Source organism: Scatophagus argus, chromosome 15, assembly GCF_020382885.2.
Source record: "Scatophagus argus isolate fScaArg1 chromosome 15, fScaArg1.pri, whole genome shotgun sequence".
Taxonomy (NCBI): Eukaryota; Metazoa; Chordata; class Actinopteri; family Scatophagidae; genus Scatophagus; species Scatophagus argus.
In genome coordinates this window covers 8,476,071-8,498,637 of record NC_058507.1, presented here as the reverse complement: position 1 = coordinate 8,498,637, position 22,567 = coordinate 8,476,071, and the positions used below count along the sequence as shown (strand labels likewise).

Here is a 22,567-nt window from a genome sequence, read left to right as displayed (position 1 = left end):
CAGGCACCTGCCTCAACAAAACAATGCTGTTGCCTTGACAACAGCACCCTCCCACCCTCTCAAGGATCTCTTTTCTAACCTCACAGGGGTGTGTGTTAATATCTCACTACCAAGCTGGGTGGGTGCCATGGAAATAAATGCATGCAGATATGATAACACATTTACGCTGTTTGTGCCAAGAAGACTCATAATGAATTTACAGACATAGTAAAAGTAAAAGCTAAAATCACAGATTTATTTACGAAATCAGTCCTGTGCATTCAAAAATTGTTTTGTGGAAACAGAGTTAAGCTTAACAGGAATGTTTATATCTTATTAGTAACAGGAGGACAGTCAAAAGTTAATATAAAAGCACATTTCACATCTCCACAACAACCAACCCTCAAAAACTTTGCTCAAGTGACAACTAGAGTGTATTGCCTATTTTTTCCCCACATTCCATGATCAGTTTCAGTAACAACAGACCTGAAAATGATATGTAGATAGTAATAAACATCATACTAGTTGTCAATCGACTAATTAATCAATTTATCAGATTTTCCATTTACGGAGACTTTCAACCAAGAGAGTGGGACCTCACAACACACACAAGATTAGTGTGGGGATTAATTGATATGACAGCCTCTGTAACAGGATGTAATCCTGTGTGAGGGAATGACAAAAATCTAGCCATAACACGGCTATTTTCATCCCTCACTCTTAATTCTCAGATCTCAGTTTTGACTGTAAGTCACAATAACTTCTCATTTATCTTATCAATTTTGAATCAAAACACCCATGACAACACTATTTCCTTAGGTAAGTGAAGCTGCAGGTGTCACCTTACTCAACATTTTCATTTGCACTTTATAATGTACACTGTCACACTGTTATAGTCTGTGTATGAAGAGCACAGCTCTGCACTTGTGCGAACAAGCAGCGACATGGAGGTGACAGAGACCAAAGGAAGACAAGCAAAAGTCACTTTTCTGTGCCTCAGTTCCACTCCTTATCTTGCACTTTTCAAGACAACATACACATTCAAATTTCTTCACCGGTAGCTCAAACTGGTAGCTTTGTGTTAGGGAATGGGCATGCACTTTGACATGCAAGGCAAAAATGGCAAACTGACGAGCTGCTTTCATGTTTAATTCTGTTGTGTGTTAGATTTGTCCATACTGAGTGAAAATGTCCAAAACTTATTATCATTATCACTGCAAATGTTACTGTGGCTCCCTATCGATTGTTTTATCAAGCAGCCCTATGATTTGTGTGTGTGTGTGTGTATGTGTGTGCGTGTCTTGTACCTGGGCCACCACAGCGTCTAGCTGCTGCAGTTGGGCAGTGAGCTGACTCATTTTGCCAGTGTAGCTCCGCTCCTTCTCCTCCTGTTCGGATGTGAAGCTCCGCCTGAGGTCCTCAAGCTCCACCAGCTTCTGTTCTTCAAACTCCGTCTTCACAGAAAGCAGTTATGTTGGTACATCAATTAAAAGCATCATCATCTTATAAAGCTGCAGTATAGTGTAGGTTTATTTGTTCCTAAGCTCAAGAGATCTCCCACCATGTCTCACTGGCTTATGGCTGACTACTGGCTTTCACATTTCAGATGGTCAAATGCCAAATGTCGGGAAAAAAAGTACCTTAAAACCTTCTGCATCAGAGGATAAAAAGCTTAGATCCATCCATTTAGCTACTGTTCAGACGGGAACAACACAAACACATGCACAGTCCAGCGGATTCAGAGAACAGAGAGTGAACAAGAACACTTCTCCGTACATAATTGTAGGATTATATGGAAACTGGGTTTGAAAAAAGCTCCAGTGGGACAGAGTCCAAGAGAAAGAGCTACCCCTAGGAATAAACTGGTGCAGCTGGAGCTTAGAGAGGGCAATGCCACAACACACACACACACACATACACACTATGGCTCTCAATAATCCACAGCTATTACATAATGATGTTTCAAACTGGCGCTTCAAGTCAAATAAATGCACAAGTTAAAATAAAAGAAAAGATGGATGGATGGATGGATGATTATCCTATTTTCCAGATAAAATTAATGATTTTGAACAGTGGAAATAGAGGGCTGTGTGAATGATGAAGCATAACGTAGTGAACAATAATTAATGTTGATCTTCAAAATAAGTGACTATATATAAACGTGACTACAAGCAGGCAACATGGGTGCCTCAACGGTCTACAAATATAAAAGATCTCAAGCAAAGGGATACCTGAAAGCACACTGGTTTGTTTTATTTTTTTAATTTTTTTACCTTCAGTTGATTAATCCTGTCCTGCAGCTTCTCCTCTGATTGGACTTTGAGGAGGTCCACCTCTTCTAAGAAGTGCTGACGTTGCCTTGATGATTCCTCTACATGCTCCCTGCGACATGCCTCCAATTCTCGTGCAGAGACACCCCTCAACTCCTACAGCAGACACATCACATATTTGTTCAGTTCTCCCAGAACCGAGGCATATTGTACAACTCTTTTCTCTCACACTATGCTTTGTTAAAAAAATAAGTTTGCAACTTTGGTAAGTGATGAAGTGATGTGACAGTGAAGACAACAAGTTAGCTGAATACATGCGGTGAATAAACCCCGGTGTGCAGGAGAATAGTTACACGACATGTTTGAGTTTTTGAAACTCGTGTTTAAAAGCAGGAAAATATATTTGCTTTATGCTAAAATATCCGGTTAAATGCTCACATTCATAGTGCTTCTAAATACAAACATGCCGTTATAAAAAATGAATAACAGCTCTGTAATCCCTTCTCTAATGGGCTGTTAAGAGCTATAGAGACAAGTACACTACAGAAAACCATTCAAAACCATTCCTATCCAGGCAGAACATTAAATATTAATTTACCCTGTAAAAGACAAATTTGTTCTCACACAAGCACACTTGACACACACCTGGAGCAGGAGTTGGTGCTGTTCGATGAGTTGTTCTTTCTCAGCTGCGTAGGTATGTGAGAGCTCCTGAAGAGCAGTGCTATGTTGTTGCTCTAGTTCTAAAACCTGAAAAAGTGCACAGAATGCAAACACAAATCAAATCTGAATAAAACATCAAACAAGCGGGACTGAAAAAACAATATACCATGGATTCTTTTACTGCACATCCAAAACACCTAAATCTGTCTATCATAACAACAGAAAACTGATCATTGTCTTGCTGGGTGTCTCACCACACAGATATTCCAAGAGGAAAATTTTATTATTTTATTATACAGGCTCAGAGATTGCACTACCATAATAGCCAGTTCATTTTTTTCCCCTAAGAGTTCAAAAAAAGTAATGTAGGTATGATTGTTTTGGTACCTGCTTCTTAAGGGTCTCCAGGGCTCTGCAGTGTTCAGTATCTAAGGCCTCTTTCTGAGCAGTCAGTTCAGACTGTAAGAACAAATCAGGAGAAAAAACAAACAAACAAAAAAGCCTTAATTGTATAAAGGTCAACAACAGAAATTGTAAATTATCTGTACTTCTGCTTATTGATCAAATGATAATTTGATGACTGTCGGTCACGTTACTCAGAGGTCCACCAACCATCTTAATTCCTCACCTTGTGAACGTGGCTGAGCTCCGCTGCCATGGCACTAAACTTCTCTATGTGCACCTGAGCCAGCTCTTTCCTCAGTTCCTCCCTGATGGACAGCTGCTCTGTGGCATGGTGCTCCATAATCTGCCTGTGTTCTGATCTCTGACGATTCAGGTCTTCACGATGTCTCTCTTCAAGGTGCATCATTTCATCACGTAGTGTCTGAGATTAAAAGGACAACAGCATTCATAAGTACTTACAAATTGAGAAATGCCAAACAACAGCAGTATTACATACTTCTAAAGAATTTCAAACATTAGGCTTATAATGGTGAGGCACATAAGGCTTGTGTGTCCTTACTTGCACTTCCTTCAGGTAGGTGGCCTCAAGAGTGTCCATATTACCCAGCATTCTCTTTTCCAGTTCATCCTTTTCTTCCTGGTGTCTGCGAACTAACTCTGCTTCTAAGGCTTCCAGCTGAGCCTGATTGGTCTCCTGAAAGACGGCCTCCAAACTTTCAAGGTCTGCCTTTCGTTTGGAATTGAGGGTTGCTTCCAAGGCAACAAGCTCAGCGTTGTATTTGGATTCAAGCTCAACGGCCATAGCTGCAAGCTGATCTCTGTGACTGGCACTGAGTGAATCTAGTTGTGCTTTGTGTTTGGCACTGAGTGTGTCCAGCTCTTGGGAGTGTTTGTTCAGTAGTGTTGCTCTCTCATGTTCCAGCTCAGTTTGATGTTTGTTCTTAAGCTCTGCCAGAGAGATTTTATACTTTTGGTCCAAACTCTGCTCCAACACTGATTTTTCCTCTTGGAACCTGAACACATAGACAAGAAAAGGAAAGGGAATCAAATTTTAAAGACAAAACATTTTACAAAAAATGTCTGTAGCTGAAATTTTGGCAAATACAATAAATCCAAAAACCCATACAAGTTGATCTTCACCTCTTAAGGTGAAAGTGAGTAAAATCCACACATACTATGTGAAAACCTTCTATAAAAATCAGAACAAAAGTTGTTTGTGGCTTAAAGGATCTTAAGCCTCAGTATAGCTCACCTCTCTTGGGCTTGGCGTAGCTGCTCTTGACCCTGCTCAAGGAGCACCGTGAGCTCCTTGATTTCAGTTGCCATGCAGCTCGTTACCCTTTGCAGCTGGCTGTCATACTGGGCCTCCAGTTTCTGCTTCACAATGAGGACTTGTGGGCATAAAGGAAAAACACAACACATCACAAGCTGTTGGAGAACCACTTCTTGAATGTACTCCATGTGAAAAATTTCTGATCTGATTGGAAGCCATCATGACTTCTACCTAAGACCGATGTGTCTCTTTCAAAAATTCTTACTTTCATCGTTATCTAGTGTAGCCTGTAGAGACTTGAACTTCTCCTTCTCCTCATGTTGTACTTTTTCAAGGTGCATCCTCTCCTTCTCCATCTCCTTGTCAAGCTCTGACCTCATGGCAGAGAGCTCAGTTTCATGCTTCTCTTGAAGCTCTTCTCTGATCCTCTTTCTCTCCTCCTGCATTTGCTCCCTCTCCTGTTTCAGAGCTTCCTCAAGAAGAATGAGCTCCCCAGAAAAGTCCTGTTTCAACTGTAGGAGTGGGTATGAATAAATGCATGCAACAATGGTATCAAATGTTCATAATGTATCATTTACCATTTTTATGTATCATCTGTGCTTCTGTATATTTTTAGCTTTCAAGCATGCAGGCGTGTATGCAAATGTGTACCTTTTGTGTGTTTCTTTGAACCTCCTCTTCATGTTGTTTACTCAAGGCAGCAAATCTGTTCTCCAGGGTGTGGATGATGGTCATTCTCGTCTGCAGCTCCTCAGTGTGACACCACGTCCTGTGCTCCACCTCCACCTAATTAAAATGACCATGATGTTGCATATTTTAGACTCTGTAAACTGTGTGTTGCACTGCTTATCGGATTATCTTTTCTCACCTCAACCTGCCTTGCTGCCTCCAAATGAACTCTGGTCAGCTCTGCAGCCAAGACATTCAAAAAAGACAATTAATATGTTATTTAACTTCAGCAATGTCTAAATACAAAAAGTTTTGCATTTTGTAATTTAATTTGTAATGTACCTTGCAAGTGAAGGTCAGAAAGCTTGGCTCTGAGTTGCTCCAGTTCAAGTGCATGACGAGTCTTGACCTCCTGCAGCTCTTCATAGTAGTGGTCAGTGAGGTCTGAGCGCACCTGATGTACAAGTAACGATATGAATCAAGTAAATGAGAGAGTAAAGGTGTAAAAGTGCCAGTATATTCTAAAAGAACTACTCATCAGACAGTCCAAATAGCTTCAGAAACCCTCTGTCCACATGTTTCAAACATTGGAATTGGGGGGGGGGGGGGTCCTATTGCTGACCATTTTTGTAACTTTCTAAAACAGACTCGCTTCCTCTTCACACGGTGATTGCCTATTTGTTCAGAGACATTAAGGAGCAAGAGTTTGAACTTGGCTCTCTAGCTCTCCTTGTGCACTCCTGATACAACTGTTCTGTCTTATGAAGCTGTTCTAAACACACATAACTCAACCTGAAAAGTACAGTGTGCAAAGAAACCCCCTCATGTGAGCTTCTTATTCTGTTTTTGGGGAAATAAAGGCATCAAGGGCTGAATTAGGTCTGACCTGCTGCAGTTCTTCCTTAAAGGAAAGAGCCATAGAAGACTGCAGATTGGCGAGCTCCACTGTGTGTTTCTCCTCGAGCTGAAGGCGTAAACTGTCAAGCACTTCCTGGATGGGGTATAATATCATACTTAAGACACTTTGTGATCAACATCACAAAAGTACTGCAGCTGAAACACGCAGAAAAATCAACTCTGCTGTTCAAAGTTCAAACTCAAAATTTTAGTCTGCAACTTTTACAGGGCAAATTTCATAGCACTCCACACATTTCACCAGCCACAGCAGGTATTTAAAAGGTCTACACTATTCCTATATTCCTATTCCAATACTAAATCCTCACAAAATATGCACACACCTTGTGTTTCTCCAAACTGAGGCCAGTATCAGAAAGAACATGATCTTTTGCTTCTTCTGCTTGGTCTTGAGGTATGAAACTGAAACAGAAACCAAAAGCACTGGCGTTAAAAGAATTTTATTTATTCGATTTAATTTTTATTATTACATTAGTATGTGAATCTGGGCTTATATATGGACCTACTGACATACCTGTCATCTGTGGTTTTCAACACAGATTCTTCCAAGGCACCTTCCACCAGCTTCAGCTGGAGAAGAGCAATTTCTTCTCTGTAGTTCTCCTCTGTCACCTTCAATCTCTGCTCAAAGTACCTAAAAGAGGAAAAAGGAAAAGCATGTATAAGTTGCACAAGGTCAGTGAAAGAGAAGGAACAGGGCAACTGACAGAAAACTGACAATTGAATTGTAAGTGGCAACACAAGGCTTGTTATGCAATCAGAGTTTGAATCAGTTTTTATTCTAAACATCACATTTCAAACATGGACAAAAAACAGAGGTCAGGTTTGTGAAAATAAATGCATTACGACTGTGGCATGTGTGTCTATGTGGATGTTTGTGCTCTCATACCTCCTCAGGCTTTCCAGCTCAGCTTCATGCAGCTCTTTGATTTCCCGTTTTTGATCGCTAAACTCTGTTTTCAAACGCTCAATGTCATCAACACGAGACGAGCGGGCAAGTAGCTGCTCCTTCAGCTCTGTGCAAAAAGAAGGTTAACGGCAAATACAGAAAATAGTAACTGTAAATAGACTCCTGCAGTACATGTCTCAGTACATTTTTTTTCCCCAAGGTTGGTGAATCAATCTCACCTCCTAACTCTTGGCGACTAGTCCTCATGCTCTCCAGCTGGGTCCACAGTTGACCTACTTCTTCTTCTGAGCTTTGTTTTAGCAGAGTCTTCTCCTCCTGGAGGCGCAAAACCTGGTTCACAGAGAGGAAAAGCAGTTTTTAAAATGTTGCTAGCTAAATGAGTGAGGTGTCTATAAAATTAAAACAATGCAAAAAAATTTAAATCATGTGCATGTGAGGGCCTGTATATTAGAAACAAAAAACTTAGTAAAAATGTTAATTTGTCTGAATGAACCTACCTCTTGCTGCAGTTGCTGTTCCTTCTCCTCTAGGTGGAGTGCTTGCTGCTCCTTCTCCTGCAGCACTGCCTTGTGACTGGAAACCAACTCCTCCAGAGCTCCTGAAAAGCATTTACAAAACAATGAGGAAAGCAACAACAACTTTTAAGAATTAAAAATACATTGAATAACATCAACAGTGTAAGACTCTGAATTCATGCTAATAAAAAGCCATACCAGCAGTCAGAAATTAGAATTAAATTAAATGAAATAAGAATCATCACTCAGCATCATGACTGCCGGCCATTTCAGCCAGTCAACATGATTGTCTATTGTACATATGGTTGATACGTGAGATGCATAGTAAAGACAATGGTTTTCATTATTAAAATAATGAATTCAGAGTATGCACTCAGGAGAGAAGGCTGGAAGGATTTCTGAAGGACACAACTCACGGGCAGCAGCATCTCTGTCAGCCAAGGCTTGTTTCAGTTCCTCCATTAGTTTGTTTTTCTGCTCCTTACTGGAGTTCTGGAGTTCCTCCAGACTGGCCCGTGACTCCCACAGTTCTGTCTGTGTCTGGGACAGAGCTGCCTGGGCTTCAGTAAGAGCTTTGCTGGATTTAGAGAGTGAGGCCTGGGTGCTGGCGAGTTCTCTCCGGGTGGCTGTAAGGCTGTTCTGGGTCTCTGAGAGAGATGCTTGGAGGCTTGACTGGATGCTTTCAGCATCTTTTTCCCACTGCAAACTTAGAGCCTGAGGGGGGACAAAAAGACCAAGATGAATTCAAATATATACTTAAATATGATATAACATGCAAAATAAGCAACGAAATGGCAACATAGATGCAAGACTTTTATAATGCTTGACCTGCGTCTCTTTGGTGTGCTGCTCATCAATGGCAGCTCTCTCCTGAGCAGCAGAAGTCTCGCACTGCTGCTTCAACTCATCTGAATATACGTATAAAAAAAACAAAAAAAAAAACAAATGAAAAGATTCACCCACGTCATAGAAGTTTGAAGGTTACATCTGTTGTTCTGCTTTGTCCTGAACAAGCTTCTAAAGAATGAGGGTGACTCATCCGCATCCACAATGGCACTTATGTTGGGTGCAGTCAAGGACTAACATGGAAGAAGAAACTGACTGCACAACTAAAAAGCACTTACTCATGTCTTGTTGGTGTTTCTCACAGAGTCTCTCCTGCTGCTCCTGGTTCTGCTTTCTGATCTGATCAAGTTCTAACTGATGCTGGGAAAGCAGAGATGCACTTTCCTGGGCAAATGTCTCCCTCAGAGTGGCCTGGATCTGGGTGAGGGCAGACTCATGGTCCTGCTGCAAGTTTAACTGGGAGTGCTCCAGCTGGGCCATGTGGGCATTTGTCAGGCTCAGATGCAAGACTTCAAGCTCAGTGGTCTTTTGGACCTGGAGGAAATAAAGCACAAGGTAATGTATGTGTGAGAGCTTTTCCTGAGTGTGGTAGTAACTGCATTTAACTGACAATGCAACCGTTCATACAGCTAAACTCTGGTCATAACATACAGTCACTAGGCAATTTATAAGTTTTACACACTGGGTTCACTGCACCTTACATTCTACTTTATTTTGCACAACATTACACTGCTTATTTGTTGTATATACGCTTTTTTATATTGCTTTGTGTGTTGCTATTTTTAACATATTTTGCATAGCTTATTGGGTGCAATGCTGCTGCTGCACTGTAATTTCCCAGGCTGGGATCAATAAAGTATATCTATCTATCTATATTTAGAACTGGTACAGAATATAAGAATGAACCTGAATCTCCAAATTTACAAAATACACATTATAAGTACTTCAAATTCATTTCACTGTGAGAAGATATTTTATAGTTATTTTCAATACATTACAGTATGTTGTGGCTGAAGATGTCTGCATACACACACACACACACAGGATACCTGTGCCTGCTGCAGTTCAGCCTGGTGGGCAGCCTCCATGCTCTCCCTCAACTGAATTAGCTCCTCACTGTGTTTAGCGGTGAGCTCTGTGACGATTCTCTCATGTTCACGTTCAGTTACCTGGAGGAAGACAGAATGGGAGACATGACAAGCTGAAGAAAAAAAAAAACATAGCAAGAGAAGAAAAAAAATAGCAAAAGAATCCAAAAAGCAACACAACTTACAGACGTCGATTCCTCTGTCACACAGAGTAAAGCTGCTTGCTCCGAACTTATTAAATCTGATACCTGTTTGATTAGGCTGATCTGTTTCTTCTGTTCCTCCTCCATAAAGGCCCGTTGCTTCAGCAGTTCTGACTCCATGTGAGTATTCAACTCAGAAATCTAACAAATAATGCAGATAAACATATCAAGGAAATTACAAGATACACACATACAGTCTCTGTGTATGTACTGTAAATACATATACACATATTATGTTTGGCATTAAACACTTTTGACAAGTTTCTGAGCTGTCTTGCTAACTAACAAATAAATGTAGAAATAACCATGGCATTTCAGCACCAAATACAGGTTACACTACATGTAATGTATATATTGGATGGTATATAATGTCATTATCAATTAATCTGACAATAATTTTCATGATTAATCATTTAGTCTATAAAGTGTCCTAAAAATTGTGATCACTGCTTATTGCAATTTCCCACAGCCCAGAGTGATGTTTTAAAATCAGTTTTGGGAGTTTTAAAATCAAAATAAAACTCCTCAAAATGTTTTGCAATCATCCATCTGTAAAGCAAAATTAACACCCTTTATGGAGTTGGTAAATCCCACCTCTTGTTGATGTTTCTCCACCAGGTCTTGTATCTCCTGTTGGTGAGATGTCTTGAGCCTTTCTGTAGCCTCCTCAACAGCAATGACCTGTTTCTCCAGAAGAGCCTTCACCACCTCCTCCCTCTCCTTCCTCTGCCCTTCCAGGTGATGCCTCACATCAAGGAGCTCTTTCTCCTTCTCCTGTCTCTCCTCCTCCCATTTTTCTCTCTCTTCTGCCAGCTGTAAAATTATTTTATATATCACGTTAATCTTTTGAAAGCAGCAAAAATAATAAAAACAAAAATTTGTAAATATTATTATTGTATTATATAACTCACCTCGGCATCCTTAGCTTTTAGCAGGTTCTCAAACTGTTCCAGTTCCTCCTCTAAAACTTGTTCCATTTTTTTAATCCGCTCATCCATCTCCTCTTCCCTTCTCCTGTGCTCCTCCCTCTCTTGCATTGCACGGGCATGGGCCTCCTCCAGGTTGGCCGAGGTTTGTTTCAAACAGACAATCTGCGATTCCAGTTCCACCTTGTCTTTTTCAGCACTGTCCAGAAAGCCCTTATTCTTCTCCAACTCTTCCCGCAATATTCCCACCTCTGTTTGAACATTTAGAAACTGTGCATGTGTAGTTTCAAGGTTCTTTAATGTTTCATCCAGCTCCATAGTCTTTTGACCTAGAAGGGCTCCCGTGCTTTTATGAATTGTTTTTGTCTTCTCCAGCTCCAACAAGAGACAGTCACAGTGAGCCTTGAGAAAGAAAGAAAATTCTTTAAAGCTTATTGTACGTTCTAATGTTTTTTAATCAATTTAGCAAAAAACATATTACTGTGCTGTATAGTATTATTTCCATCCATTTAAACTGAGTAAACTGAGCAAAAACTAGCCTGTTTATCTTCCTAATAAGCTGCTGACAAAGACCCACTTATTACACCGGTATACCTGCAGTGTTTGCAGCTGGCCGTCATCTCTGAGCTCTGGGATCTGTTTGGCAGATTCTGAAGCCTGCTTTATCTCCTGCAGAGGCAATACCAGCAGCTCATGCTGTTTTTGATTAGATGGGAGTGCAGTCTCCTTCTCCTTAACATTTTTTAGCTCTCCTACCAGCTTATCTCCCTCCTGCGATGGAGAAACCAGCAGGCAGGTTTCAGCAGCTTCCTTTCCCACTAACATTACTGCATTCTCTTTTTCTTTTTCTTCCATTAAGGCACTGAGTTTGTTCTTCAGGTTGTCTTGTTCACGGGCTTTCAAGTTCATCTCCTCCTCAAACTGTCTCCGTTTACCCTTCTCTTCTTCAAGTTCCCAGAGAGCCTGTCTGAGCTCTTCTGATACTTGGGCCCACCTGAACATACAAAAAAAGGGAATAGCTTTGAGCAACCAATGAAGTCAGAGGGTCATCTTGCATTATATTATTTTAGATGAACTAACACCAGTAGATGAGGCAAAGAAATGTATTTGAAAAAAGAACTAAAACAATTGTCCTAATTAGCTTAATGACTGTACCTGCTCCTTGCCTCTTCCACCTCTTCAGCACTCTTGATAACTTCCTCCCTTAACACATTCAAGTCCCGGTCTTTGACAGCCAGCTCCTCACGGAGCTCCCCACACTGCTGATTCAGCAGCTCTTTTTCCAGGTCTGTGTCCCCAAACTTCTGCTCGGAGAATTTACTCATTCCTTGCTCGCTGGAAGAGGAGTTAAGAAGCCACTGGGATAAAGAATGATGGCTGGAATTATCAGCAGCAGCAGCAATGTCAGGGGAGCAATGTGGGCTGGGACTGTTAAGGAGGTTGTTGTTTTCTTCAGGAAAACGGTTTGAAATGGATAAAAGAGGCTCATCTCCCAACACTTCACTATTCAGCTCAAAACTGCAAAGAGAAGCACAGAGACAAATTACAGGATTTAACTCAACTCAACTATAAACAAAAACATGCACACTAATAGCATAAATGACATCTCTCTAACCTGTACTCTGCAGAGATGTCCAGCTGATTGCAGTGGTCAAAGCTTTCATCAACCATTGAAGACTGAGTGTGTGCAGGAGGAGCTGAAGACAAGTAGCGCTCCATCAGAATATCCCCAGGTATAGATACATTCATGCTGTCTTGATCAGGTCCACTTTGCAGATCGGCCTCATCAATACTAATCCTCTCCTCACAGTTAAAACCAGCTTTTGCTTGGTTCTGCCGATTCTTAGAGGCTTTGAGTCCTATGACCTCTTCCTCCCTAAACTTCAGTTCTTTCTCCCTCTCCTCCAACAGCTGCCTAACTCGCTCCACCTCCTCTCTGTGCTCCTCTTTCAGTCTCTGCACCTCCTCCTGTAGCCTCTCAGTAAATCTCCTTTCTGCACCTTCTTCCTCCTGAAGCCTTGTCCTCAGCTCCTGCACTTCTCTGTTCAGCTTCTCCTTCTCTGCTTTGTATTGCTGCATCTCAAGGCACTGGGTTTGGATTAAGTTCAACTGGGTCTTGAGGTCTTGCAACAGTGTCTCCCTCTCCTCTCGCTCTTCTTCCCTGCCTTTCTTCTCCTCCTCCAGCAAAGAAAGCACACGTTGGTGTTTCTCCATCTCCTCCGCTAGTTCAGCACATACACGTTGGTTGCTCTCCCTTTCTTCTTTCAGCTCAGTCCGCAGTTTATGTAGAATAGTGTCTGGGTCACTGTCCATGCTGAAGCCTTCACCATGTGCCTCTGAATGAGGTCCTGCACTTTCAGATTCTCCTGATGGTGCCTCCTTATGGCTCGCACTTTGGGAGCAATCAACATGTTGACGCTGTTGTTGAGTGTTGAGGATTTCAGGCCCTGATTGACTTTTGATGCGTAGAAACTCTACACTGGTCTGTGTGAAATACAATTCAGAAGGCAAGCAAGTTTGACTGCTGTGCATGTGACTAGTTAAAAGCATATTTTTAGGCAAAAATAATCCTGTGCTGCCACAAAATTAGCTATGAATTCCATTTACCTGCTGGAGTTGTCTCTGTAGAGCCTGAATCTGTCCAGCAAGTGACTGCGCCTCCAGCTGAACCTGATCTCTACTGGCTAGAGCCTCCTGCAAGTTGGAGCTGAGCCTCGCAATTATCTCATTACGCTTCTCCACAGCCTGCTGCAACTGCTGTAAGTGTAATAAAAGTGTGGGTTAGCTTTATTTATTATAAAAAAAAAAAAAATGTATTCAACAGATTTCTGCAGTGGCCAGGCAGAAATCAGACTCAACCACGGACTACCTGAGGACCCAAATCTTTTAAATGACAGTAAGAATAAAAAAATATATATATATGAAAGAAAAAATTGCTTACAGTATCAAAAGACACTGTATAAAAAAGAAAACCTAAAATAATAAGACTTCTAAAATATTATATGACAAACACTGTCTGACACAAGTGAAGCCAATCTGAATCCTTGAATTTGTGCCACACAGTTTTAGATATTTTACAACATTTCCACCAATTGAGACACAGAGTTTAAACTCATTCTTCCACTCAGGCATATATGCTTCAGATCTGTGCAGTCATGCGGAGATGCATGATCTGAAAATACAGCAGATAGCGTTACATTCCCCATGAGTTGGTGATTACACAGACACACAAATTTACAGACCATAACTCCATGACTCCCATTCTTTTATAGTGAAACAAAACACGAAGACAAATGAATTCATCCATCCAACAATTCTAAATACAATGCTGGAATGTAAACAGAACACTGATTTATGGAATGGTTTGAGAAATCAATTTCCAAAGTGTGCATTTAGAGCACAAGATCACAATGTGTGCATATAATGTGAAAGTATGCAATCATGACATTAAACCGATCTTCATTTTTCCTAGTAGTACTGAGTCATACGTAAGCCCAGTTGAGTCTTTAACAGCGACAACCAGATCTCAAGTCGGGAGGAACTGATCAGTAGGCATGAAATGAACTGAGCTGAAATCAATGCTAAAGCATGCACTACAGAAAAAATACCCTTCATACCCTTTAAGAATTTGATATCCTCTATAAATGTTAAATCACCAACTGCCGATACCTTGAGCTGCTCTTTTCCAGTGAGTGCAACTAGCTCCTCTTCTTTAAAATCTTCCACAGGAGACAAGCTTTGGTCCGGCGAGGGGGGCTGATTCAGCAGAGTCTCTGATTTCACTGGCTTCTGGGCTTCCTAAAGTTTGAAACAGGTTTAGAATTGAGTAAATTGCCTTCTGCTGGGGGGGAGAAAAAAAAAAAAAAAAAAAAAAAAAGAGAGAGTAACAGTGGCACGGTTAATATTGGCTATGTTGCTATGACAACATGCCCTACAGGGTACGTGATGGTTAGTGACCCATTTCTCTAATGTATGTTTACCAAGCAGGGGGCATGGACAACTCATTAAAGCAAACAAATTTAGACAAATACTGGAGATCAGGTGACCTATGAATAGCCCCGATGATGAAAATAACCAGCCGATTAATTAAACCAAAAGTCTTATTTATGAATCATTTATATAGATCTCCGCATAAATATGTTCAGTCTCCTTTAATTATCATTGATGCACTTATAATATCAGTCTGAGGTGTACCTCATGGTTGGTCTTATTGTTCAGCTCTGTGCTACTGGCTGAACAAAGCGCTGGTTCTACGCAGCGGTCTTGCGTTGTGCCGTCAGTCTGCGAGACAGTCTGGCCCTTCCTCTTCTGCGTCTTTTTCGCCGTCCCCGCACTGTTGCCTTTCGCCCGCTTCTGTCGGAAGCTAGCAAGCTGCGCAGGAAGGACAGCGAGACGTAGATGGACACATAGGTCAGAACCACTGAGCACCACCACACTATCAGCATGGTGAAGCTCAGGGGTCAAGGGTGAGAAAGAGCTACAGTCCAGATTTATCTCCTCAGTTAAAAGATGAAAGAGTAATTAAGACATCATTCTGAAATCATACATATGTGATTATATACATATGAGATTTGTAGTATAAATGTATTTTTGTGCAAGTTGTTGAAAGTCCCCACTGTAGAAAAGAAAATATATTGGCACTGGCAGCCCTTTTTTTGATGAGTCAGAGTTGTGCAACAAAAAAAAAAAAAAAAAAGACAGTGCCCAGTGAAGCAAGAAATCCCAAACTCACACCCAAAATAGACTACACCATAGCCTGATGAGGTATGCAAGTTCAAAAGGAGGTGATGATACTAAATATTATCAAATCTCCATAGAGTTGTGTTAAACACACAAGAAGTACAGATTTTAGTGACATATGTTGGACAACCTCTCCGCAGACTAAAAACACCTCAAGGTTTAAAAGAAAGCAGAAAAATATCAATCTCAGTCATTTCGCATTTTTCAGCCTGTATGAAAGTCAGAGAGGTTGACAACTGGCAAGTCCAAAAAAGAATCATCACAAAGTCCTAAAAAAAAAAAAGACCCAAAAAACAAAACACAAGAATTCAAACCTGAGAAGTGTAAAAACAACATCAATCAAAGCATAATATTTAGCTTGAATTCCAAAGGGACCGATTTGGTACAAATCCACCTCAGGCTGTTTCTCCTCTTTTTATCGCGGTCTCTCTCTCTCTCAGTCGGTCTCTCTTCTTTAAGCAGCTTAAATCAGATTACAGCAGTTCACATTGTGATAGGGACCTTCATGAAGCCCTCCTGACTGACAGTCAATCATCGACTTCCTTTCTTGCGAGTGGTCAGACCTGTCAGTTCTTCCTTATCAGAGCAGAGAGTTTCTCTACTGTCCAGTAGATGTACATCTTGCAGTGTGTAGGCAACAGCGCATTGTGCCAAATCTTTCATCCTGAAACTCCCTGCCACAGCCAACGTACATTGCAGAGAGACTCAAAAACTCTGGATAGAGGATGGCATGTGTCTAGACTAAGGAAAGAGGGTGGAGACTGGGAGATGCATTCGCATGAAGAGGAGGAGACAGAGCTGTGTGCGCAGCGAGCAGCATCAGAGTGTGCATGCTCAATTCAATTTGAGATTACATGGCCATGGGAGACTTACTTGTTGCTTTGTGTGATGACTCACATATATGTTCATGACAACACTACGCTTGAATGCGCCCCAATGTTTATTGTGATGATATGTCACATACCTGGTTGTAAAACCACATAGAAGATTTGCTTTGTACTGCCATTTAGAACCAAGCAATACATCCACAAACCATGCAGTCTTTCTCTTTTGACCTAAAAGCTTTGCTTAAGACAGTCATTTCCTCAACTCCACCACAATGGCATTTTCTTGTCTCATCACATCATTCATCCGCTTTTGTACTCATCACTGAAAACCCCACCCTTCATGTGCATCGTGTTTACCGCCTCCGCCTGCCACAACAACACACATCACATGTGAAAGACACATTAGCCATATGAGCTGCGTTTTGCCCAAGGCCGCTACTGAGAGACTCACTAACTGACTAGCAGGAGCTTATTGTGGCCATATCAGATGTTACTGAACTGCTGAATGCTGCTATTGTGTTCTTGGTCAATACTAAGACACTTCACGAGATTTAATTTTTCCTAGTGTATGTTTGCATTTATCTGTGTGTCATTTGTGTACATGTGTCACACTTTCAGTGTGGGAAATCAGTCAGAGATTTTTGATGTGCCAAATACAGTAAAGGCAAATGACAGCACTGTATTACCATAGCAACACTATTCACGAGAGAATCAAGTGCAACACATTCAGCCTTACCAAATCTCATGGGCTCACTGCACCACCTGATGGCCTACAACCAGCATGACAGTGTATGCAAGGCACGTGGCTATATGAGACATCAAAATTATTAAGGCAAAAACTGATTTTCTTTTTGATTTACAGTCTTAATAATTTGAATTGAGTTATTTTTTGAAGAGCAGTGGGCTTAATTCTGATAGAGGTATAGCCATCATATTGGTGTAGAAAAGCAGAAGAAATCCCTGATTGCCCACCCAAGAGAAACCAAGCAAAAACCAACAGGTCTGAAATCACAAAGAAGAAATAATGTCCGCACAAACCCACAGTGCTACTGTTTCTGCCAGTCACCAGTTTCGATACTTACCGACTGGCTTCGCGGCATGCTGGATGATTTCTGTTATGAAGAATACCAGTGATTCAGTTATTTCTTTGTTTTGAGTTATTTCTTAATTATTATGCATTATGCTAATGTACATCCCATATCTTTGAAACAGGTTCTGCTGTGACCTGGAGATAGACTATAGTTAAGAATTCTGTACAAATAAATAAGTAAGTAAAATTAACTACTCTCCAAAAGTGACCTAGTTTTAAACCTAGTTTTTGCACAAGGTGACCTGGTTGTAAGTACATGACTGGCCAGTCTTGATTACTGGCCCTTTACTAATTTGGGCTCCCACTCATGTAAAAATAGCAGCTTGTTTTTCTATTTTGCCGATACCACAGTGGCAATTTTCAACAGGCTGACCAAAAAAATGCATAGGCACTCATGTAAATAATGCACATTTTCACTTTTTTTAAATTTAATTTTATTATTTTTTTCTTTAAATTAAAAATTTTTTATTTACCTATTTTTTGGTAGCAGGGACACAAAGAATTTCACTGCACATTGTACCGTGTATGATTGTGTATGTGACAAATAAACCTATCTTGTATCTTGTATCTTGTTTACTGTATCTCCAGATCAGTTCTAACATAATAGGTTACCTATTTAGATATCTTCGAGGAGCTAAAAGAGCATTAGAATGACCAAAACCTAACAAATTACATTAAAATTCTACATATAATTTCATTTTTAAAAAATGTAGTGATTACAAGACTGAGCCATAATCCCTGTATTACACGTATACTCTTCAGTAGGTGTATCAGCTAAAAAATAATGTTCCCATTTTGGAAAGAGTTGTAATCACTGTTAAAAAATGTGCCTTCAAACAATATAAAGTACTTTCTCTAAATGCAGCACTAGGCAGTAACTTCATGCTGGTTAACCCAGTGCTGGGACGTAAAAGAAAAGTCCGAGGAAAACACTGGATGCACCTGCACTGCACAGCTTAAAGGAAACACCTTAAAATATGAAAAGTAGAGAAAAAATGCAGGTTGAAATAAATGCACCTCTTCTTCTTAAATTAAAGCATCCTTCTGTCTCTGATAGACATCAAATGTATGCCAAGTGAGTCTATTCTAACTAACCTACTTCACAAATGTTATTATTTTTAGCTATGTGCAACCACAGCTAACGATTAACCCGCCGAATATGCGCGGCAAATGAGTAAAGTTATGAGTACCTGTTATATAACGCAGACTGAATCTAAGAGACGACAAACAAAAAGTACTATAATTTAGAAGGGGGGGGTCCAGTTAGCAGCGGACAAACGCAAAGCCATGACAAAAGACTTGGCTATCGTTAACTGCTAGCATTCAGTATTAGCGTGGGTTAAATGTTAGCAACAAACCTTAGCTCTCCCAGCCTCTAGTTTCCTCTGCCGTTCATCTTCATCCATCTCTTGGTTTAAATCGAACTATTAAAAGTTCGGGACATACGTCCTAATTCAACTGAAAAGCACAACAAACGTTCACTTTGCATAAGTTAGCAAAAACAAAATCTTTGCGCTTCCTTTGGATATAACTGTCAACAGACAATATTCAATATGGCCGCCAAGTTATTTCAACTCCGCCCTTATCGAGTTTCCGCGAGTGAACGGACCAATCAGATCATTATACTCTGGTCATTAAAACTCTTCAGCCAATGAATTTGCGTCCCTTAAATACATTCAGGTAACACCTCCTATCTTAAACATCAGTCAAAACTAAGGTCTAGTTGACCAATGAAACGGCTGGTTGAAGACAAGATTCTTGAATTGACGGCTCTTGTAGCCAATCACACAAAACATCTCCTCTCACTTCTATGTTTTCGAAAGGGAACGTATGACATACAAAACTGGGTCAGAAAGTTAACATCCGGCTACCACTATTAAAACCATAGTAACAATAAGTGTGATCTTTTGTATCTTTTGTTAGGTTACTTTAAATACACTTGCTGTCAAATTGTCTCTTTCTAGATTAAATCAGCCCAGAATATATCCAAGCAGGAGATATCTGTTTATGTTTAGTGTGAATGACTAAACCCCCCATTGGGTAATATCCTGACCAGTATGCAAGTTATTAAACGTTTTTTGATTTGTTAAATGAATAAATGAATAACCTACAGGTCAGAAGAAAATTGTATCTCAGCTAATCTGTTATTGTTAATAATGTTTACAGTCTCACTCACTCTTCAGTCTTACTGCATAGAGACCACATAGTTATGCAAGTCATGGTTAGCTGCCACTGTTAAACAGTGTCCCATAGCAACCACTGTCTGGCTCTGGCTTTGACTCTCAAACACACAGGTGTGCACAAAGTCTGTGCGACTTCAAATGCCAAGATTTCAGGTAAATGACATATTAACAACATATACTTGCATGTCTATTTGAATAGCTGTGTATTCCAACCCGTTAAGTTCATTCCAGCACACAGAAAATGCTACAACGACACTCATCTGTGTAATTTTTCAGCATGACGGTTCCATGATTGATCAGATGACAAGACTCAAACTGAAACTGCTGGAGAAGGTACGTGTGATGCTAGTAGATAATTTGTTTAGGTGAAAACATATCGCTTGAACATCATTTTGTTATGTTGTTTGGCATTGTCAAGTAAAAAAGGTCAGCATTCTTTATTTCCACTTTTCTTGAGAATTTTACATCAAAATCGCTTTACATAGATATTCTTTACTTACATTTCTAGAGACTGGATAACAAAAAGCACAATATGGACGACAGAGCAGAGTCTGCCCAGTCTGCAAGTAAGTTAGCAAACAATGTGTTGTGATTCCTTAGATGGCAAACGAAGAATATACTAAAATAGGTAACTTTAGTGGTGCACTAAACTTAAATGGATAGAAAACTGAGCACTGAAGATGTGTTATGGGAGCTAATGAAAAAGAAGAAACTTCATTTTCATTTGTTTCTGAGAACACAACTTTGTCTTTTCAGGGAGTTACGATGGACAGTTTGATCAACTGTACCGAGCACTAAGGCGAAAACAGGACCTACTGCAAAGACTCAGGGTTTGTATAAATTCTTTTAGGCATTAGACACACACATTTTTGTTTATTTACACATTAATGGAATTCCTTACATTAAGATGAAGACAAAACTAATGACAAAACACTAAAAATATTCCCCACAAGACTGAGCAGTTAATCAACATCTTAAGCATTTATTTTTTGTCATTGCAAGAGTGTATGATCTGTGCAGGAGCAGCACATGTTGGAGGACCTCCATAGACCTCACACCTGGGAAGGGTCACAAAGACCGTACAAGTCACATTTCTTCAGGGCCCCTCAGCCACCTCCATCGCTCCCACTCTACCAGCCAGCCCCTGTTCTGCCCTCCCTGCCCCCTCAACCACCTGCCCCGCCTCAGCCTCCGCGCATCATCCAACAGACTGTGAGACACTCCGCATTTAATCTCAGAAATACCCCAAATCCCCCAGATCTGTTACTCTGTTTCTATTTGGTCTCTTAAGTGTATTTAATCTCCTTTTCCTGCTCCTGATCCCCTTCTTTTCTTCTATTTTTGCCCATCTATTTTCTTTAATATTGGACATTCGTACTGACTAGCTTGCAGACTCATTTGCAGTGAGTTCCAGTATAGTGTAAGAATAGTGCAAATTAAATATGTGAAACAGGCAACAATTTCCCCTGTCTTTCTTTCTCTCTGCAGATACCCCAGCAGCCTGCCACCATCATACAACAGCTGCCACAACAGCAGCCGCTGATTACTCAGATTCCCCCACCTCAGCCCTTCCCTGTAACACGCTCAGGCAGCATAAAAGAGGGTATGCAACACTAAATTAAGATCTATCTTGTCTGAATCTCTCTGTGTTCATGTTGGAAACTGTTTGGGTATTGTGTGTGTAGACATGGTGGAACTGATGCTGATGCAAAACGCCCAGATGCACCAGATCATAATGCACAACATGATGCTGAAAGCCATGCCTCCTATGAGCCTGTCACAACCTGGAAGCTCCAGTCACTGTGCTCATCCGAATACATATCAGGTACACACAAACACTCACAAGATCACAAGACAAAGTAAAGAGTCTCCCTTCTCACAGTTTACAAAACTATCTCTCAGCATCATCCCAAATGTTTATTTCCAGGACAGTTTCCAGGGCAACACTATTTTTCTAAGGCCAGACATCAAACCAAGGGGAAGTGCTGTCCATCATCATCATCACTATGATCCTAACCCTGCAGCATCACAGCTGCCTCCCATCAGCCACCCTGCATGGATACCAGGGGTGCCATCTGTCTCTGCAGGACAAGCTGGAGGACATCCACCCTCCATACACCATGTAACATCCCCTTTTACACTCCCACCACTCAAAGCGTAAGGTTCACTGACAGCATATATACATACATTATGTGCTAATATACACACAATTAATTTGTAAATGTTCACTATTAACCATATTTCTTTTGTGTGTGTATTCACAGAAGTCATATTTCGCTCTGAGAGATGTCTCTAGATCAAAAGTGCATGGCACACAGAAAACCTGTTGGAAGTGAAGCCCTCACTGCAGAATATAACACTGGTTAAACGTACAGAATGTAAAAACTACCAGAAACTTCCCAACAGAGGAGCACATCTTTGACATGCACTGATGGAATTACAATTAATGGAAATGTTATAATCTTTGACATTTTCTAAATTGTATCATGTGTAAGTGGGACACAAACAAAACTGACAAATATCCCCACTGCACATCAAATGTTACCTTTATTTTCTATTTCCTTGCTAGTCATCAGTTCATGATGATTATGCCCAAAAGAGTATCTGAAAGCGTATTTGACGTTTACTTACTATTTACGGTAAGTTAGTAAATTTGGGCATTTAAATTAGAATCACTGTCCAATGCCCCCATCCGAGACATATTAACGTTTAACTATTTTGGTATTTTGGCTTATCTAAATAATCCACTGCTATTTTAAATTAATGTTAGGTCTAAGTTAAACCATGTGACACGCGTAAAGGATGGTTACGTACTGTAACCCCAGATTCTATAGTGTGACGGTTATTTCTAAGGGCAGTTGGTGAAGGGACGAAATATACAAACAAAAAATTACCCGCAAATAAGGCACTTGAACCCAGAACCCTCAAATTAAAAGCCTTATGGCAGTCAAAATATAAGAAAAATATTAACGCCCGAACAGGGACTTGAACCCTGGACCCTCAGATTAAAAGTCTGATGCTCTACCGACTGAGCTATCCGGGCTCTGCTTCAACGTTATAAGGAC

The 22,567-nt window shown here is 40.5% G+C and overlaps 2 protein-coding genes and 1 non-coding gene across 7 annotated transcripts in view; 1 reads left to right on the top strand and 2 right to left on the bottom strand.

Annotated features, from left to right (window-relative positions):
• The window catches only part of pcnt (pericentrin), a 37,976-nt gene extending 19,091 nt beyond the window's left edge, over window positions 1-18,885 (bottom strand). For 3 of the 5 annotated variants that reach the window (XM_046413198.1, XM_046413201.1, XM_046413199.1), the window contains exons 1-32: window positions 18,678-18,885; window positions 17,312-17,341; window positions 14,857-15,033; window positions 14,332-14,460; window positions 13,270-13,419; window positions 12,278-13,146; window positions 11,818-12,180; window positions 11,257-11,656; window positions 10,648-11,064; window positions 10,331-10,549; window positions 9,782-9,877; window positions 9,495-9,614; window positions 8,724-8,979; window positions 8,428-8,507; window positions 8,016-8,313; window positions 7,582-7,682; window positions 7,303-7,414; window positions 7,064-7,190; window positions 6,689-6,808; window positions 6,498-6,576; window positions 6,146-6,250; window positions 5,602-5,713; window positions 5,459-5,499; window positions 5,242-5,376; window positions 4,856-5,102; window positions 4,570-4,708; window positions 3,877-4,330; window positions 3,541-3,738; window positions 3,300-3,371; window positions 2,895-2,999; window positions 2,253-2,405; window positions 1,287-1,433 (exon numbers count right to left, since the gene is read on the bottom strand). In XM_046413198.1, the coding sequence (XP_046269154.1) occupies window positions 1,287-1,433; window positions 2,253-2,405; window positions 2,895-2,999; window positions 3,300-3,371; window positions 3,541-3,738; window positions 3,877-4,330; window positions 4,570-4,708; window positions 4,856-5,102; window positions 5,242-5,376; window positions 5,459-5,499; window positions 5,602-5,713; window positions 6,146-6,250; window positions 6,498-6,576; window positions 6,689-6,808; window positions 7,064-7,190; window positions 7,303-7,414; window positions 7,582-7,682; window positions 8,016-8,313; window positions 8,428-8,507; window positions 8,724-8,979; window positions 9,495-9,614; window positions 9,782-9,877; window positions 10,331-10,549; window positions 10,648-11,064; window positions 11,257-11,656; window positions 11,818-12,180; window positions 12,278-13,146; window positions 13,270-13,419; window positions 14,332-14,460; window positions 14,857-15,033; window positions 17,312-17,341; window positions 18,678-18,725 (6,099 nt within the window). In that variant the 5' untranslated portion in view covers window positions 18,726-18,885. The remainder of the gene's footprint in view (window positions 1-1,286; window positions 1,434-2,252; window positions 2,406-2,894; window positions 3,000-3,299; window positions 3,372-3,540; window positions 3,739-3,876; window positions 4,331-4,569; window positions 4,709-4,855; window positions 5,103-5,241; window positions 5,377-5,458; window positions 5,500-5,601; window positions 5,714-6,145; window positions 6,251-6,497; window positions 6,577-6,688; window positions 6,809-7,063; window positions 7,191-7,302; window positions 7,415-7,581; window positions 7,683-8,015; window positions 8,314-8,427; window positions 8,508-8,723; window positions 8,980-9,494; window positions 9,615-9,781; window positions 9,878-10,330; window positions 10,550-10,647; window positions 11,065-11,256; window positions 11,657-11,817; window positions 12,181-12,277; window positions 13,147-13,269; window positions 13,420-14,331; window positions 14,461-14,856; window positions 15,034-17,311; window positions 17,342-18,677) is intronic. The other 2 variants (XM_046413200.1, XM_046413202.1) reach the window with 1 other exon arrangement.
• Window positions 18,886-19,494: 609 nt separating this feature from the next.
• zgc:112416 (uncharacterized protein LOC550509 homolog) lies at window positions 19,495-22,133 on the top strand. Its single transcript, XM_046413256.1, has 9 exons — window positions 19,495-19,655; window positions 19,779-19,835; window positions 20,011-20,068; window positions 20,259-20,332; window positions 20,523-20,714; window positions 20,991-21,105; window positions 21,188-21,327; window positions 21,430-21,659; window positions 21,767-22,133. Exons 1-9 carry the CDS (start codon window positions 19,641-19,643, stop codon window positions 21,783-21,785), a joined length of 900 nt encoding a protein of 299 aa, XP_046269212.1. The 5' UTR covers window positions 19,495-19,640; the 3' UTR covers window positions 21,786-22,133.
• A 339-nt stretch (window positions 22,134-22,472) lies between these two features.
• On the bottom strand, window positions 22,473-22,545 carry trnak-uuu. The gene has a single exon. It is a non-coding gene; the product is annotated as a tRNA-Lys (tRNA).
• Between the last annotated feature and the right edge of the window lie 22 nt (window positions 22,546-22,567).

Bases quoted from the DNA above. Each gene is read 5' to 3' on its own strand.
- zgc:112416 (XM_046413256.1), top strand. The intron at 20,333-20,522 runs GTTTGTATAAAT...TGATCTGTGCAG, and splicing joins ACCTACTGCAAAGACTCAGG to GAGCAGCACATGTTGGAGGA. The intron at 20,715-20,990 runs GTGAGACACTCC...TTCTCTCTGCAG, and splicing joins CGCGCATCATCCAACAGACT to ATACCCCAGCAGCCTGCCAC.